The sequence below is a fragment of the Pseudophryne corroboree genome, chromosome 4 (genome assembly GCF_028390025.1).
Source record: "Pseudophryne corroboree isolate aPseCor3 chromosome 4, aPseCor3.hap2, whole genome shotgun sequence".
Classification (NCBI taxonomy): domain Eukaryota; kingdom Metazoa; phylum Chordata; class Amphibia; order Anura; family Myobatrachidae; genus Pseudophryne; species Pseudophryne corroboree.
In genome coordinates this window covers 792526068-792543253 of record NC_086447.1, presented here as the reverse complement: position 1 = coordinate 792543253, position 17186 = coordinate 792526068, and the positions used below count along the sequence as shown (strand labels likewise).

At 46.6% G+C, this 17186-nt stretch overlaps 1 protein-coding gene across 5 annotated transcripts in view; it reads left to right on the top strand.

The window, feature by feature from the left end:
• THADA (THADA armadillo repeat containing) overlaps positions 1-17186 on the top strand; it is a 1252206-nt gene that overhangs the window by 179281 nt on the left and 1055739 nt on the right. For 4 of the 5 annotated variants that reach the window (XM_063918333.1, XM_063918334.1, XM_063918330.1 and 1 more), the window contains exons 16-17: positions 2416-2567; positions 12980-13202. In XM_063918333.1, the coding sequence (XP_063774403.1) occupies positions 2416-2567; positions 12980-13202 (375 nt within the window). The remainder of the gene's footprint in view (positions 1-2415; positions 2568-12979; positions 13203-17186) is intronic. The other variant, XM_063918332.1, reaches the window with a different exon arrangement.

Below are 17186 nucleotides of genomic sequence, written 5' to 3'. Positions count from 1 at the left end.
CAGTGGCTTACATAAACCGACAGGGCGGAACAAAGAGCAGAGCTGCAATGTCAGAGGTAACAAGAATCATCCTCTGGACAGAAAAACACGTGTTGGTGCTGTCAGCAATTTTCATTCTGGGAGTAGACAACTGGGAAGCGGACTTCCTCAGCAGACACAATCTCCATCCAGGGGAGTGGGGTCTCCATCCGGAGGTGTTCAAGGAGGTAACAGATTTTTGGGGTGTACCCCAAATAGACATGATGGCCTCTCGTCTCAACAAGAAGCTTCTGCGATATTGTTCCAGGTCATGGGACCTGCAAGCAGTGGCGGTGGACGCCCTAGTGACTCCGTTTGTATTCCAGTCTATGTACGTGTTTCCACCACTCCCACTCATTACAAGAGTTCTAAAGCTCATAAGGAGAACAAGGGTTCAAGCGATCCTCATTGCTCTGGACTGGCCAAGAAGGTCTTGGTATGCGGATCTTCTGCATCTCCTGCTAGAAGAGTCGAGGCCTCTTCCTCTTCGGGAGGACCTGCTGCAGCAGGGACCGTTCGCTTATCAAGACTTACCATGGCTACGTTTGACGGCATGGAGGTTGAATGCCAGATACTAGCTCGGAAGGGCATTCCGAACAAGGTTATTCCTACCCTGATACAGGCTAGGAAATTAGTAACGTCTAAACATTACCATCGTATTTGGAAAAAATATGTATCTTGGTGCGAGTCCAAGAGGTTTCCTACGGTGGAGTTTCAACTGGGACGTTTTCTCCTCTTCCTGCAAGCAAGTGTAGATATGGGCCTAAGGTTGGGATCCATAAAGGTCCACATTTCGGCCCTATCCATTTTCTTCCAGAAACAGTTGGCTGCCCTCCCTGAGGTTCAGACTTTTCTGAAGGGAGTTCTGCACATCCAACCTCCCTTTGTACCACCTATGGCGCCCTGGGATCTTAATGTGGTGTTGCAGTTCCTCCAGTCGGACTGGTTTGAGCCCCTACAGGATGTTGAGGTCAAGTTTCTCATGTGGAAGGCTGTCACTTTGTTGGCCTTAGCTTCTGCTACACGTGTGTCGGAGTTTGGGGCTTTGTCATGTAAAAACCCATACTTGATCTTCCATGAAGATAGAGCTGAGCTTCGGACATGTCAGCAGTTTCTTCCGAAGGTTGTGTCTGCATTTCATAGCAACCAACCGATTGTGGTGCCAGTTGAGACTGACTCCTCAATTTCTTCAAAGTCCTTAGATGTTGTAAGGGCTCTGTATGAGGAGGACTGCTCATCACATAAAATCCGACTCTGTTTGTCCTATGTGATCCCAAGAAAATGGGATGTCCTGCTTCTAAGCAGATGATATCTCGCTGGATCAGGTTCACTATCCAGCATGCGTATTCTATTGCCGGCTTGCCATGTCCTACGTCTGTTAAGGCCCACTCATAAGGTGGGTTCTTCCTGGGCGGCTGCCCGGGTTGTCTCGGCTTTACAACTCTGCCGAGCGGCTACTTGGTCGGGGTCGAACACGTTCGCAAAGTTCTACAAGTTCGTTACTTTGGCCTCTGAGGACCTAAAGTTTGGTCAGTCAGTTCTGCAGGAGCCCCTGCACTCACTCTCTCCCCGTTCTAGGAGCTTTGGTACATCCCTATGGTACTAATGTGGACGTAAGAGAAAATAGGATTTTAATTACCTAGCGGTAAATCCTTTTCTCGTAGTCCGTAGAGGATGCTGGGCGCCCGCCCAGCGCTTTGTTTTCCTGCAGTGGTTTTCTGGTTCAGTACAACTTTGTTTTTAGTTAAGTATTGCATTGTTACTTGGTAAATACTGTTTCAGCGGTTGCTGAGTTTCCAAGCTTGTTAGCTGTGTGTGAGCTGGTATGAATCTCCCCACTATCTGTGTTAAATACTCCTCTCGAAGATGTCTGTCTCCTCGGGCACAGTTTCTAGACTGAGTCTGGTAGGAGGGGCATAGAGGGAGGAGCCAGCCCACACTCTCAAACTCTTAAAGTGCCAATGGCTCCTAGTGGACCCGTCTATACCCCATGTTACTAATGTGGACCCCAGCATCCTCTGTGGACTACGAGAAAATGTACTATTTTTAGTTCTTTTTTCCAGACAACAGAATCAGAGCCATTGTTTATAGTGTTTAAGTATCCTGCGTATGTTTCTGAGTTTACTCAGTGCTAAGGGACATGGGACACTGCCAGAACCTCTCTGACAGAGGGCTGGGGAACACAAGTGATCTGGATGGAGGAAACGAAAACATCTGCATTTAATAGAACTTTACTTTTAATATATGTTCAAGCAAAAGCGACATCTGCATTTGGTATTTAACATGTGCAAGCCCCAGTGCTCCTTTATTGGGAGCAGTAAAGCTTAACGAGCTTTGTTTTGTGAAGCAGGAACTTATTAGTGAGATTTCTTCCCTACTAATGATCTCTTTTCACAGGCTCTTGTCAGACTGTATACGAGTTCGCTCGGTCGGTCAGCAGTAACCATGTCCACGCTCTCCTAGAGTGCTTCAGTAACACCTTTGAGGAAGTGAAACTTCTTGCCTTTGAACTCCTGAGAAAGCTGCCCCCATCTGTTTTAGGCCTCCAGGTAATTGTGCTCATGCTAAACAACAGAGGAAGAGTTCAGCGTCTACTCCATGGATTGGGGAGTAAGTTAGATCGAGCTATATTGTAGATGAAGTTTAACATATCTGATTAGGAAAAAAGAAAAACTGTAGAGAAAGCTAAGAAAAAAAAAAGAAAAGTGGAACAAGAAAAACAAAATAAAACATTTTGTAATGGACAGTGGATCACTGACTCATTCTGGGGGCTCGATTCTCGGTTATGCTTAAGTTAGAATGAGGCCGCATCCAGCTTTTATTTAATTTTTTCTTTAATTAAGCAAACCATGCCATGCGTCATAAGCTGCATATGTATCTGAGAACTGCCCGTTTCTTTGTTGCTGCCGACTGGACAGCAACATCACAAACATGCGGGCACATAGTAGCAGTTACTTGCTATTCAAGGTCCTGCGTAGGCAAAGAAGACGCCAAATTCAAACGGATCTCCTGGCCCTGCATGCAGTAGGTGCAAGTGCAAATGATAATGAAGCTGTTCTAGGGGGCAGAAGAGGGGAGCAGTGCGATCACATAGATGTGTATACGGGTTTATAGTCGCTTCAGCCATCTGTTTGCATTATGTGTGACTGAGAATCAGGCCCAGAATGTCCGAATTTAAACTGGAAATTTACCTACAGAGATTTCTGTAGTCAAGGCTGATTGTTATTATTCTCATTGTCCCTGGATATAACAGATAAACTCAGTTCTGTGCTTTGGAGTCAAATGTTTCTACATAGGACCTCTGCTGTTCCATCTAACAGTGGTCACAGGTACAGGGATATCCTACTGTTGCCGCAGTGTTCCAGTGCAGGTCTGGCATTTGTGACAGTGGGGCAGATGTATTAAGCCTGGAGATGTGATAAAGCAGTGATAAGTGGAAGGTAATAATATACCAGCCAATCAGCTCCTAACTGTCAGTTTACATATTTGAGCTGATTGGCTGGTGCATTATCACCTTGCACTTATCACTGCTTTATTACTTCTCCAGGCTTAATACATCTGCCCAAGTGTAGGTAGCAGCTGCTAACCATTTATATAAAGGTATAGTAGTCACAGAAAAACCTTTGCATACTGTACAACATGGAAGCTTTGAGTCTGCAACCCACAATTAGCATTTTTCTTGAACTTGACATTGACCCGTTTTCTTAATTGTGTCTGCACTTACATAGCAAACATAACATCACTAGATAATTTTCCCCACTGAGCGTACGCACTCAGAATTTTGTGTAAGTACGGATATTTATCACTACAGGTATCACAAAGTGTTATTTATTGGACAAGTGATTTTAAAAAAATTTCCTCCAACAAGTAAAGTCTCTGTATCTGCCAGTGCAATGGAAATATACAGTAACCCAGTATATACTGCCATGCGGAATGCAGATCAAAGAAGTAGTATTGCATGATGGAAATTTGCAATCCTCTGTTGGCTTTTGCGGAAGCATAGTTTAGCAATAACTTTTAAGGAGTACTTAGGTTTATAAGCCAAACGCTGACTAATTTAGTCGTTGGATGGATACTACCCCGAGTGTCTCACTTTATCAGCTGCCTCTTGTATTGTTCCCAACAAACTGACTCACAAATTCCTCCCAATGTTATACTGTATAGCAGCATTGATAAGTGCTACTGGCATCCTAACCATAGTCTAGTGTAAGTGGCTTAAACTGGAAGAGGGAATGTCAGCATGTGGTGATAATTATTTAGCACTGTCACCTTGCCATCTACAACTCTGAGGAGACAAATGCAAGTTTCCATCATTCTTCTCAGGAAAATAGTTGTGCCGTGGGTTTTGGAAATATGTGGCACAGTCCTGTCCCCACAGGCAATTGATTTTATTTAATCAGTAGACACCTTTTTAATGGTTTACCCTTATTTTTCACTCATTATTACTTGAACTACACCAACTCAGTCATTCGGAATCTACAAGCCTTCGTAGCTTCTTCAGAGGAGGTTTAAAGTTTATCCATTGCCAAGGTATTTTGAAGGCAGACATTTTGTGAGCTTAATCAACATTCATGGGAATGTATGGAGATACTATGAGGCAGCAACAATACTGGAGACATAAGATGCATAGGGGCCCATTTATCAATGAGTGATAAAACTTGTTACATATGGTAATTGATGCTCCAGCCAATCAGCTCCCAACTGTCTTTTCTCTAGCATCCATAAGGGATATTGGGGAATCTAGTATGATGGGGTATAGACAGGGACCAAAGGAGGCAGTGCACTTTAAATTTCTTCAAGTGGGTGTGCTGGCTCCTCCCCTCTATGCCCCCTCCCACAGGCAGTTTAGAAAAAAGTGCCCTCAGGAGAGGATGCATATCTCTCAGCTCCAGAGAGTTTTCTTCAATTTCTTTTTTATGTTTTTTATTTTCGGTATGCTGTTTGGGCAACAGCATACCTGCACCGTGGGAGTTAGGGGGGAAACTGATCACCGGCCTTACGAGGTGCAGAGCCGCTTCCCTGCTGCAGGACCACCGTCTTGAGGGGTTGTTGTTCAGTGGGGCACTGCGCCTTGGCTTTCACAACCGCAGCACGCCGCACACCCCTAACGCTGCCTGAAGGTGACATCGGTGGTGAGTACACACTGGGGGCACCGTTAGGGAGGTCCCGCGGTTCAAAGTGCGGCTGACACCACCGGCGCGGCGTTCGGGACCCTCCCGGGGGGGGGGGGGGGGGGTCCCGCTAAGATTTCCCGTGTAGACTGGCACAAAAACGCTTTGATTAGTACTTGTTGTTTTTAAGCTATATGGAGACTTTGCCAGTATAATATATCAGTGTAACTCCAGCGCCATTGAAGGGGGCGGAGCTACATCAGAGTGGGACCTGAGACGTTTAGGCGCCTTTCTCTGCTTACTGCAGCCATTCTCAGCACACACAGCGCTTCCTGTTTCCTCAGCCACCCTGGATATTTGGTACAGGGTGTAGCAAAGGGGGTGAACCGCTTTTGCTACACTATCTGGGTCCTCTTAAGGATAGGAATTGTTAGTGTTTACTGTAATATAGTGAACTGACATCCTTACTGGGGCTGTACAGCTAGGGGTGTGCTGGTGTCCTTCTCTCTCCTCTCACATACAGTAGGGCAGGCTTGCAATATAACTGTCTATGTGTATGTTATTGTGCTTACTGTGAAACATGGGTAAACACAAGCTGTGCAGTGTATGTCACACCAGATTATCTCCATTATCTACTGATTCTGTTTCATGTGCACAATGCAGCCAATCTTCATAAATCAGTGAAGGGGCTGGGGGAGAAGGTCCAGATCCCCACTGGCTAGGGTCTCTAAAAACTATGATGTCAGATATGTCATCCCAGCTCACTGCTAATGTACAGAAGACTCAGCTACTACAGCAAGTTGTTGCAGATTTAGCTGCTAGGGCAGATGCAGCACAGCCCCCCTCCTCTCATGCAGAACCACAAAAATGTGGGTTACCTGCTCTACTCTCTAATACAGATGAGGATATACAGGAGGATGGGGATGACTTGGATCCCGTTAGTGGGGATCCCGATTCTGCTACGGGTATTGAACCCCTAATTCTGGCTATATGGGACGTATTAAAGCTCCCTCTAGACGACGCTGCATCACAGCAGTCGTTTTTCTTTATTCAAAACAAGCCTAATATCACTTTCCATGACTCTGCAGAGTTAGATGACCTATTCAAGCTGGCCTGGAAAAATCCAGACAAAAAATTCCAAGTGTCCAAAAAAAATATTGCGCACATTCCAATTTGCTCCTGAAGGTAGGAAATTTTGGGAGAAACCCCCAGGGGTGACGTATCCGTCTCTCGCTTGTCTAAAAAGGCGGTGCTGCCTGGTCCAGGCTCCTTTACCATGAAGGATCCTAGAGATAGGAAAATAGAGACTACACTCAAATCTATTTACATGGCAGCAGGTGTATCACAACGGCCGGTCATTGCGGGTTGCTGGATGACCCATGCCATTCATTCTTGAGCCACTCAAATTCAGGGGGGCCTCTCGGGGGATATGCCCTCCTAAAACACATTTCGGACACTACATGTGTCCTCTGTGATTCGCTCAAGTAGATGGGGAACATTAATGCTAGGACTTCTGCCATGGCAGTGTCGGCGCACAGGGCCTGGTGGTTGTGTCAGTGGATTGCGTGCGCAGAATACAAACGTAGTGTGGAATCCCTCCCCTTTTCTGGGGAATAGCTCTTTGGGGTTGAATTGGATACCTGGATTTCCAAAGTTACGGCTAGGAAATCCACGTTTATCCCCTCTGGGGCCCCGCTGGCGAGACCCTCCTACCTGGGGCCGTCTGTCCAGTCCTTTCGGTCTCACAATTTTCAGTCTAAGGCCAGAGGTGCCTCCAATGCGACTATAGGCACCAGAGGTAAGTCCAGAAAGCCTGCAATCACCAGCTCTCAGGAACAGACAACCAGTTCTGCTTCCGCTAAGGCCTCAGCAAGATGGTGCTCACCCACCCCGAGGGGATCTCGAGGTGGGAGCTCGACTGCGTCACTTTAGCCATGTCTGGGAGACCTCCTGCCAGGATACCTGGGTCAGAAATCTCGTTTCTCAAGGCTACATGCTGGAATTCGACAGTACTCCTCCCCAACGATTTTTTAAATCAAGCTTACCAGCTTTGGAGGATATGCAAGTTACGTTGCAACAGGCCATCCAAAAGTTGGTCCAGTCCCACGTCATTGTTCCAGTACCAATACCACAACGCGGCAAGGGTTTTTACTCCAACCTATTTGGGGTGCCGAAACCGGACGGTTCGTTAAGACCCATTTTGAATCTAAAATCCTTGAATCCTTATTTAAAGGTTTTCAAGTTCAAAATGGAATCCCTTCGAGCTGTGTTTGCGGTCCTGAAAGAACAAGAATTCATGGTGTCCTTGGATATCAAGGACGCCTACCTCCATATTCCGATTTGGCCTCCTCATCAGGCATTCCTGCGGTTTGCCCTGCTGGACAATCACTTCCAATTCCAGGCACTGTGTCCACAGCCCCAAGGGTATTCACGAAGGTGATGGCAGAGATGATGTTCCTACAGGGGGTCAATGTTGTCCCTTACCTGGACGATCTTCTGATAAAGGCAAGATCCAGGGAGATTTTATTTCTCAATATCGGCCGCACTGTCCACCTTCTGTCACACCATGGGTGGATCCTCAACTTACAGAAGTCCCACCTGGAGCCAACTCAGAGGCTCCTGTTCCTGGGGATGTTGCTGGATACTGTGGGCCAGAGGACATGGCAAGAACACTTCAGGAGATGGTCTGCATGGTGCTCCATCCTACTCGAGTGTCCATCCATCTTTGCTTAAGATTGGGAAAGATAGTCGCCTCATACGAGGTGATTCAGTATGGGAGGTTCCATGCCAGAACATTTCAGTTGGATCTCCTGAGTAAGTGTTCCGGATCACATCTACAGATGCACTGGATGACTTGGCAGTCACCTCAGGCCAGGATTTCCCTCCTGTGGTGGCTACAGTCCTCCAATCTTCTGGAATGTCAACGTTTTGGGATTCAGGATTGGACCCTCCACACAACGGATGCGAGTCTAAGAGGATGGGGAGCTATCTCCCAAGGGGCGCAGTTCCAGGGCAGGTGGTCAGCCCACGAAAGCTTCCTTCCGATCAACATTCTGGAACTTCGGGCAATCTACAATGCACCTCTTCAGGCCTCTCCTCTACTCAGGGATCACGCGATCCAGGTACAGCCGGACAACGCCACGGCGGTGGCGTATATCAATCGACAAGGAGGGACAAAAAGCAGAGTCTGCATGCGAGAGGTGTCAAAGATTCTCCTCTAGGCGGAAAGAAATGCAACAACAATGTCAGCAATCTTCATTCCGGGTGTGGACAACTGGGAAGCGAACTTCCTGAGTCGTCACGTTCTCCACCCGGGGGAGTGGGGTCTCCACCAGCAGGTGTTCCAGCAGGTCATCAACCGGTGGGGCTGCCCACAGATAGAAATGATGGCTTCTCGTCTCAACAAGAAACTTCCCTGCTATTGCTCGCGAACCAGGGACCCTCGAGCGAGGGCAGTGGATGCACTGGCGTCGCCTTGGCCTTACCGGATGGTCTACCTGTTTCCTCTGATTCCGTTGCTCCCAAGGGTGCTCAAGCGAATCAGGAATCAGAGTCCAGACAATTCTGATTGCTCCGGATTGGCCTCTGAGAGCGTGGTACGCGGATCTTCTGGACATGCTCATCGAATCTGCTGCTAAGAAGCGATATTCTTCAACAAGGACCGTACGTCTACCCGGACTTACTGTGACTTTGTTTGATGGCATGGAGGTTGAGCGGAATATCCTAGCTCACAAAGGCCTTTCCAAAAAGGTTATTGATACCATGGTTCAGGTAAGAAAACCGATATTTGATATCAGATATGTCTCTTGGTGCAAGGAGCGCACGTATCCGCCTGCTGAGTTTCACTTGGGACGTTTCTTACGTTTCCTGCAGGCTGGTGTGGATAAAGGCTTACATCTGGGTTCCATTAAGGTCCAGATTTCAGCCCTCTCCATTTTCTTTCAGAAGAAATTAGCAGTGTTGCCAAAAGTTCAGACATTCTTGTAAGGGGTACTCCACATCCAACCTCCTTTTGTGCCACCTACGGCACCTTGGGATCTGAATGTAGTGTTGGATTTTCTACAGTCCCCCTGGTTTGAACCTCTGATGACGGTAAAAGACAAGTACCTCACGTGGAAAATGGGGATGTTACTGGCCCTGGTTCTGCTAGATGTGTCTCAGAATTGGGTGCCTTGTCGTGTAAAAGTCCCTACTTGGTCTTTTACGAGGACAGGGCAGAGCTCCGGACTAGGCAGCAGTTCCTGCCGAAGGTTGTCTCTGCATTTCACTTGAATCAGCCTATTGTGATTCCGTCCGGTTCTAGCGCTTCTGCTCCTCCAGATGCATTGGATGCTGTACGAGCCTTGAAGATCTATGTCAAGAGAATGGCTCAGATCAGAAAGATGGATACTTTGTTCGTGCTCTATGATGCACAGAAAAAGGGTTGTCCTGCTTCAAAACAGTCCATTGCTCGTTGGATTAAGCTTACTATTCAACAGGCCTATGTGTCGGCACCCTTGCCTGTTCCTAAGTCTCTGAAGGCCCACTCTACAAGATCAGTGGGTTCTTCCTGGGCGGCTGCCCGTGGAGTCTCGGCTGTACAACTATGCCGAGCTGCTACCTAGTCGGGGAAGATCACTTTTGTGAAATTCTACAAGTTTGATACCCTGGCCGAAGAGGATACCTAGTTTGGGCAGGTGGTGCTGCAGCAGTCTCAGCACGTTCCCGCATGTTCTGGAAGCTTTTGTATGTCCCCATCGTACTAGATTCTCCAATATCCCTTATGGATACTCGAGAAAATAGGATTTTAATTACCTGCCGGTAAATTCTTTTCTCGTAGTCCATAAGGGATATTGGGCGCCCGCCTCAGTGCGTTGACTTTTCTGCAGGTTCTTTTTCTGTGGTTACCTGTTCAGCTGTGGCCGTTGCTGGTTGTTCTATGTTAGTGGTGTGCTGATCTGTAAATCTCACCACTCTTTGTTATCATATTTCCTTCTCTCATATATGTCCTTTCTTCTTCGGGCACATTTTTACCTATAACTGCCTGTGGGAGGGAGCATAGAGGGGAGGAGTCAGCACACCCAGTTGAAGAAATTGAAAGTGCACTGGCTCCTTTGGACCCCGTCTATACCTCGTCGTACTAGATAACCCAATATCCCTTATGGACTATGAGAAAAGGATTTACCGGTAGGTAATTAAAATCCGATTTTTTTCATCAACGAGTGCTAAAACTCATTGCATATGGTAAGTGGTGCTCTAGCCAATCAGCTCCCAACTGTGATTTTTTCAAACACATGACAGTTGGGAGCTGATTGGCTGGAGCACTGTATCATAAGCAAACCGTTTTATCATTCGTTAAGTCTCATAGATTTCTTAAATTCTCTAGGAACTTGTGACACAACTGAGGGAAGAGGCACAAAGTGCCTCACCAATGTCATTCGTTCTAGTGAATTGATAGACTGCATATTCATTATTGATCAAACATAGAACACGGCCGCAACTTCGTCTACAGAACATAATATAATTTAATAGATATAATTTAAGAAATCTCCTTATAAGAGCTAACAACATATTATAGTCTGCATTCATCACTCTATCTCGTTGGAGTAAACCAATATCCCCTCGTTTATTCAGTCACAAGTGAGCCCTGAGGGGTCCACACCTGCACACACTAATCACACACAGCAGACTACCTCACCGTATAATTAGCCTGGGTTGTGGTAACCAGCTAATGATGTACGTGGCAATCAGCAGTAATCCAGTGCACTCCTATAAATAGGTGCTGAATGATGGCAACAGGGTATAGAACGCTGAAAGCAGCTCTGCAACTTGCGGAGGAAATGTCCATGTTCCACTGCAGTAATTAAACCCTATTTTTACTAGCGCTAAACTTAGTTTTCTCCTGTTTGTATTTAGTTATGAGTTGTCAGGGGCCAGACTTGACCGAAGCCTTTCTTGGAAACAGATTTTATCTTAAATAGTTCTGCAATTCTTCAATCATAACAAAACCTATTTCTTACTGTACTTTATGAAGCTATTAAAAATCACCAAAGGTTTCTATGACCATATAAAGATATGGGGCTGCTGGATAAGGTCACGAAAAACCAAGATTTCTTCTAATATATGTTGTAATGTCCAGTATTACTAGCATAATGCTGGGCATACTTCATGAGGTAAAATGTCTGTCAGACCGCCTGAAACCCATCAGATATCGTGGCCATACACTGTGAGATATTTCATAGTGTCCTCATACATCTAGTCTCAGTATGCAGCAGGAGATACCTGGCGTGAGTGAGCTGACAGGTCCCGTGCAACTCCGCTAGCGGGCGTCTTCTTTTGCCGATTATGCATCTTAAGGGCCCTGCACACTTGACGATAACTTTGATAGATATAAATGATATCGGTAAAAAATGAACGATAAATCGGTCATATTGTTCAGTTTTTAGGCATCAATGATAAATGATGTGCGGCCCCGCAGTCGTTCATCGTTGATCTATCCTCCTTTATACATGCAAGTCAGTTTGGACGATATCGATGTATGTACTGTCATATCGTACAAATCGGCCATCGATATCGTCCAGTGTGTAGGCAAAAATCGTTGAAGAAAAAATCGTCCAACAATAATATCGCTGAAGGTGTTTAGTACCCTTTATTCGCAACACAATGTGACTAGGACACACGGAGAGACTGTGCTGATTCATTTTATTTGAGACACTTGTATATTGTGCGTGACTGAGTCTATATATGGAGCAGAACAGAACTTGTCGTGGAAAAAGCCACAGCTGCTGCATCGTAGCACTTATGCAGATTCAGAGACTCAGTCGCACACTGATATACAAGTGTTGCATATCAAATTAATCAGCCCAGTCTCCCTGTGCGTACTAGTCACATCATGTTTACGCATTTTCAGCATACTAGCAGAATGTTGTGGGCCAAGAGGGGCTGTTTGGCACGACTGTAGTAAAGATGTATGAGAACACATCTGTATGGCCACAGTATCTACGTTCTTCTTCCCTGTAACTCCCCTGTAAGAAACGGGGGAAATGTTGGGCAGTTGGCATACACTTACAGATATACAGATCTGTTGGACAGGCTGGATGATTTTACAGCCCTGACAGGCCGATAATTACTGATTGGTTGCGATATTCAGGATCGTAAGGAGGGATGTGCGGACAGTGCCACCGCACAGGAAAGTACCAGACATACCCTCCGCTGCAGCCTGTGCCTTACACCTTCTCGTTGCTCCCGAACTGGCGCTGCTCTGCTGCTTGGAGCATCTGGTCAGTGAGCCAGAGCAATGTGATCTACCGTACTGCCCCCTGAGTTGTTTAGTTATGACGGTTTGAGCGCCGTTAGGGGGCGAGTGCAGGACGTCCAGTATCTGAGCTCCTATTATTGCATTGTTCAGTTACTGGCCCGATCAGATGATTTTCAGCTGATTAGAGCAATCATTGTACAGTTTATTCCCAGCATCACTCTTTAAAATACAAGTGGTATGTATTTTTAATTAGTGAGATCTGATATATTAATAACCTCAGATCTGACTTATTATCAACTCATTTTGTTGGGCTTTCTATACGTACTGTATATTATTTACAGTTTGCTTTATACCTACAGTATATTTAAAGCATCTGTTTATTATTGTACACATTTGTTTGGGAACTTTTAAGATTGGTCTTTTATTGAATGATTCTTCTCTGCTACAATAAGGATCATTGCAGACGTTCTACTTTTTATTATTGTGAAATTCTAAGTAACAGTTTGGCCACTAAATAAAAGCGCATGTTTTGGTTTCATAAATCACAAAAGCTATTTTACCCACAGCTGAATAAATACGTTGTCTGTTTTGTCTACCTGTTCTTATATTTCAGGAGACTGAGCAGCTCTATGTGTTATTACAAGCAGCCATGAATCTCAGCACAAGCACAAAGCATTTTGATTGTGTAACGGCTTGCTATTTGCTGAATTTCTTGATACATCAGGAAGGTCTGACGGCTGCATTAGATCAATGGGTACAAGGTGGGCTGAGAGGTCAGCAGTATCCGACATTAAACAGTGACAGCACCAGTCTTGTGGAGAGGAATACCTTTGCTGGTTAGTTTTTGAATACTTCATTCTTTAATGTTTCAGTATGCCTAATGGTTTTTATGTATATTGTCATCTGTGCAAATGGAATCCAATTCATACTGTATGTGTTTTTTGATATGTGCAAATCTGATGAACTGAAAATGAAACGCTTTAAAACCTATGGCTCTACTCCCATACTGTACAGTATCTGCAGTTCACAAATGGACCCGTCTGGTTTGTGCATTCAGATCATTACCTACTGAAAGTAAATGTGACCTTTGACATTGCTTGCCTGTATACGCCATGCACCACACAGTGTGTGTGTGTGTGTGTGGGGAGGCAGCAATTTTGAGAGCTGAACCACTATAAACAATAATGCAGTGTATGGGGCAAATTCAGTTAACCTGTTATTTCTCTAGCATCCATAAGGGATATTGGGGAAAACTAGTACGATGGGATATAGACTGGGTCCAAAGGAGCCAGTGCACTTTCAATTTCTTCAACTGGGTGTGCTGGCTCCTCCCCTCTATGCCCCCTCCCACAGGCTGTTTAGAAAAACGTGCCCTCGGGAGAGGATGCACATCTCTGCATCTCCAGAGAGTTTTCTTCAATTTCTTTGAAAACTTTTATTATTTTCGGTATGCTGTCTGGGCAACAGCATACCTGCGCCATGTGAGTTAGGGGAGGGGGGGGGGGGGCGTTCACCGGCCTTAAGAGGTGCAGAGCCACTTCCCCGCTGCAGGACCACCATCCCGAGGGGTTGTTGTTCAGCGGGGCACTGCGCCTTGGCTGTCACAGCCGCAGCACGCCGCACCCCCCTAACACTGCCTGAAGGTGATCATCGGTAGAGTACAAACCGGCGGCCCCACTAGGGGGGTAATCCGGTTCAAAGAGCGGCTGACGACGGGTGTAGCTTTCGGGGCCCTCCTGGGGGGGGGTCCCGCTAGGATCCCCTGTGTGTAAACTGGCACAAAACTGCTTGACTAGCACTTGTGTGATGTTTTAAGCTGTTTAGGAGACTTTGCCAGTATAAAGAATATGTACAGCTCCATTGGAGGGGGCAGAGTTTCCTCAGAGCGGGACTGGGGCGTTTTGGCGCCATCCTCTGCTTACTGCAGCCATCTACAGCACACACAGCGCTTCCTGCCTCATAGACACACTGGAAAACAGGTACAGGGTGTAGCAAAGGGGGAGAGCCGCTTGTGTGCACTATCCTGAGCATATTTAGGATTGTAATTGATAGTGTTTACTGTGTTTTACAGAGTTGACAGTCTCACAGGGGCTGTGCAGCTCAGGGTGTGCTGGTATCATCCCTCTCTCTGTATCTCCTCTCACATACAGTAGGGCAGGCTTGCATTATCACTGTCTGTGTGTATCTTATTGTGCTTACTGTGAAATATGAGTAAACACAAGCTGTGCAGTGTATGTCACACTAGGTTCTCTCCATTATCTAATGATTCTGTTTCCTGTGAACAATGCAGTCAATCTTCACAAATCAGAGAAGGGGCTAGGGGAAGAGGGTCCAGAGCCCCACTGGTTAGGGTCTCTTAAGACTATGGGCCTAATTCAGAGTTGATCGCAGCAGCAAATTTGTTAGCAGTTGGGCAAAACCATGTGCACTGCAGGGGGGGGAGGGCTGATATAAGATGTGCAGAGAGAGTTACATTTGGGTGGGGTGTGTTCAAACTGAAAATAGGATTTTAAATTCCTACCGGTAAATCCTTTTCTCGTAGTCCATAAGGGATATAGGGGACAGAATTCGTACGATGGGTATAGACGGGTCTTAAGGAGCCAGTGCATTTTAAATTTCTTCAACTAGGTGTGCTGGCTCCTCCCCTCTATACCTCCTCCTACAGGTCAGTTATAGGTAAAACAGTGCCCAAAGGAGAATGACATACTTGAGAGAAGTAACATAACAACAATAATGGTGGTGAGAATTATACACCAGCACACCAAAACATAACCAAGCCAGCAACATCTGGCAACAGTAACAGCAACAACTGAACAGGTAACACCTAACAGAGAACCTGCAGAAAGTAACCGCACAGAGGCGGGCGCCCAGTATCCCTTATGGACTACGAGTAAAGGATTTACCAGTAGGTATTTAAAATCCTATTTTCTCTAGTATCCATAAGGGATATTGGGATCAGAATTAATACGATGGGGATGTCCCAAAGCTTCCAGAATGGGTGGGAACGTGCGGAGACTGCTGCAGCACCGCCTGCCCAAACTGGGTATCCTCTTTGGCCAGGGTATCAAACTTGTAGAATTTCACAAAAGTGTTCTTCCCCGACCAGGTAGCAGCTCGGCATAGTTGCAAGGCCGAGACTCCATGGCTAGTAGATTGGGCCTTCAGAGACGTAGGGACAGGTAAGGCTGCCGACACATAGGCCTGTTAGATAGTAAGCCTAATCCAACGAGCAATGGACTGTTTTGAAGCAGGACAACCCTTCTTCTGCGCATTATAGAGCACGAACAAGGAATCCGTCTTCCTGACCCGAGCTGTACGCTTGACATAGATCTTCAAAGCGTGCACCGCATCCAAAGACTCCGGAGGAGCCAAAGCGTCAAAACAAGACGGAACCACAATAGGTTGATTCAGATGGAAAGCGGAGACAATTTTCATCAGGAACTGCTGTCTAGTCCGGAGCTCCGCTCTGTCCTCGTAAAAGACCAAGTAGGAACTTTTACATGGTAAGGCCCCCAATTCTGAGATGCGTCTAGCAGAAGCCAGGGCCAACAACATCACTGTCTTCTATGTGAGGTACTTGTCTTCTACTGTCATCAGAGGCTCGAACCATGAGGACTGTAGAAATTACACTACATCCAAAGCCCGGGGTGCCGTAGGCGGCACAAAGGTAGGTTGTATGTGGAGCACCCCTTGTAAGAAGGTCTGAACTTCTGGCAACACAGCCAATTTCTTCTTAAAGAAAATTGAAAGAGCCGAATTCTGAACCTTAACGGAACCCAGACGTAAGCCTTTATCCACACCAGCCTGCAGGAAATGTTGGAAACGCCCGAAGTGAAACTCCGCAGGCAGATACGTACCTACCTTGCACCAAGAAGCGTATCTCCTCCAGATATGATGATAATGTTTTGACGTCACAGGTTTTCTGGCTTGCACCATAGTGGCAATGACCTTTTTGGAAAGCCATTTGTGAGCTAGGATGTTACGCTCAAATTCCATGCCGTCAAACGAAGCCGCTGTAAGTCCGGGTAGACGAACGGTCCTTGCTGAAGAAGATTCTTTCGTAGCGGCAGATGCCAAGGGTCTTCTACGGACATGTCCAGAAGAGTTGTGCACCACACCCTTCGGGGCCAATCCGGCGCAATCAGGATTGCTTGGACTCTGTGATGTCTGATCCGTTGGAGCACCCTTGGGATCAGTGGGATCGGAGGAAATAGGTAGACCAGCCTTTACGGCCAAGGTGACGTCAGTGCATCCACCTGGTACCTGGTTTGCGAGCAGTAGCAGCGAAGCTTCTTGTTGAGGCGGGACGCCATCGTGTCGATCTGTGAGTATCCACACCTGTCCACAATCTGTTGAAACACCTAAGGATGTAATCCTCACTCCCCCGGGTGAAGGTCGTGGCGACTCAGGAAGTTTGCTTCCCAGTTGTCCACTCCCAGAATGAAAATTGCAGACAGTACTCTTGCATTGCTTTCCGCCCAGAGAAGTATTTTTGACACTTCTAGCATGCAGGCTTTGCTTTTTTGTCCCTCCTTGTCGATTGATGTATGCCACTGCCGTGGCGTTGTCCGACTGAACCTGGATCGCCCGATCCCTGAGCAGAGGGGAGGCCTGAAGCAGAGCATTGTTTATCGCCCGAAGTTCCAGAATGTTGATCGGGAGTAGGGCCTCTTGGGCAGACCACCTGCCTTGGAACTCGCATCCGTCGTGAGGAGAGTGCAATCCTGAATCCCAAAATGTCGACCTTCCAGCAGGTTAGAAGACTCCAACCACCACAGGAGCAAAATCCTGGCCTGGGGTGACAGCTGAATCAGCCGGTG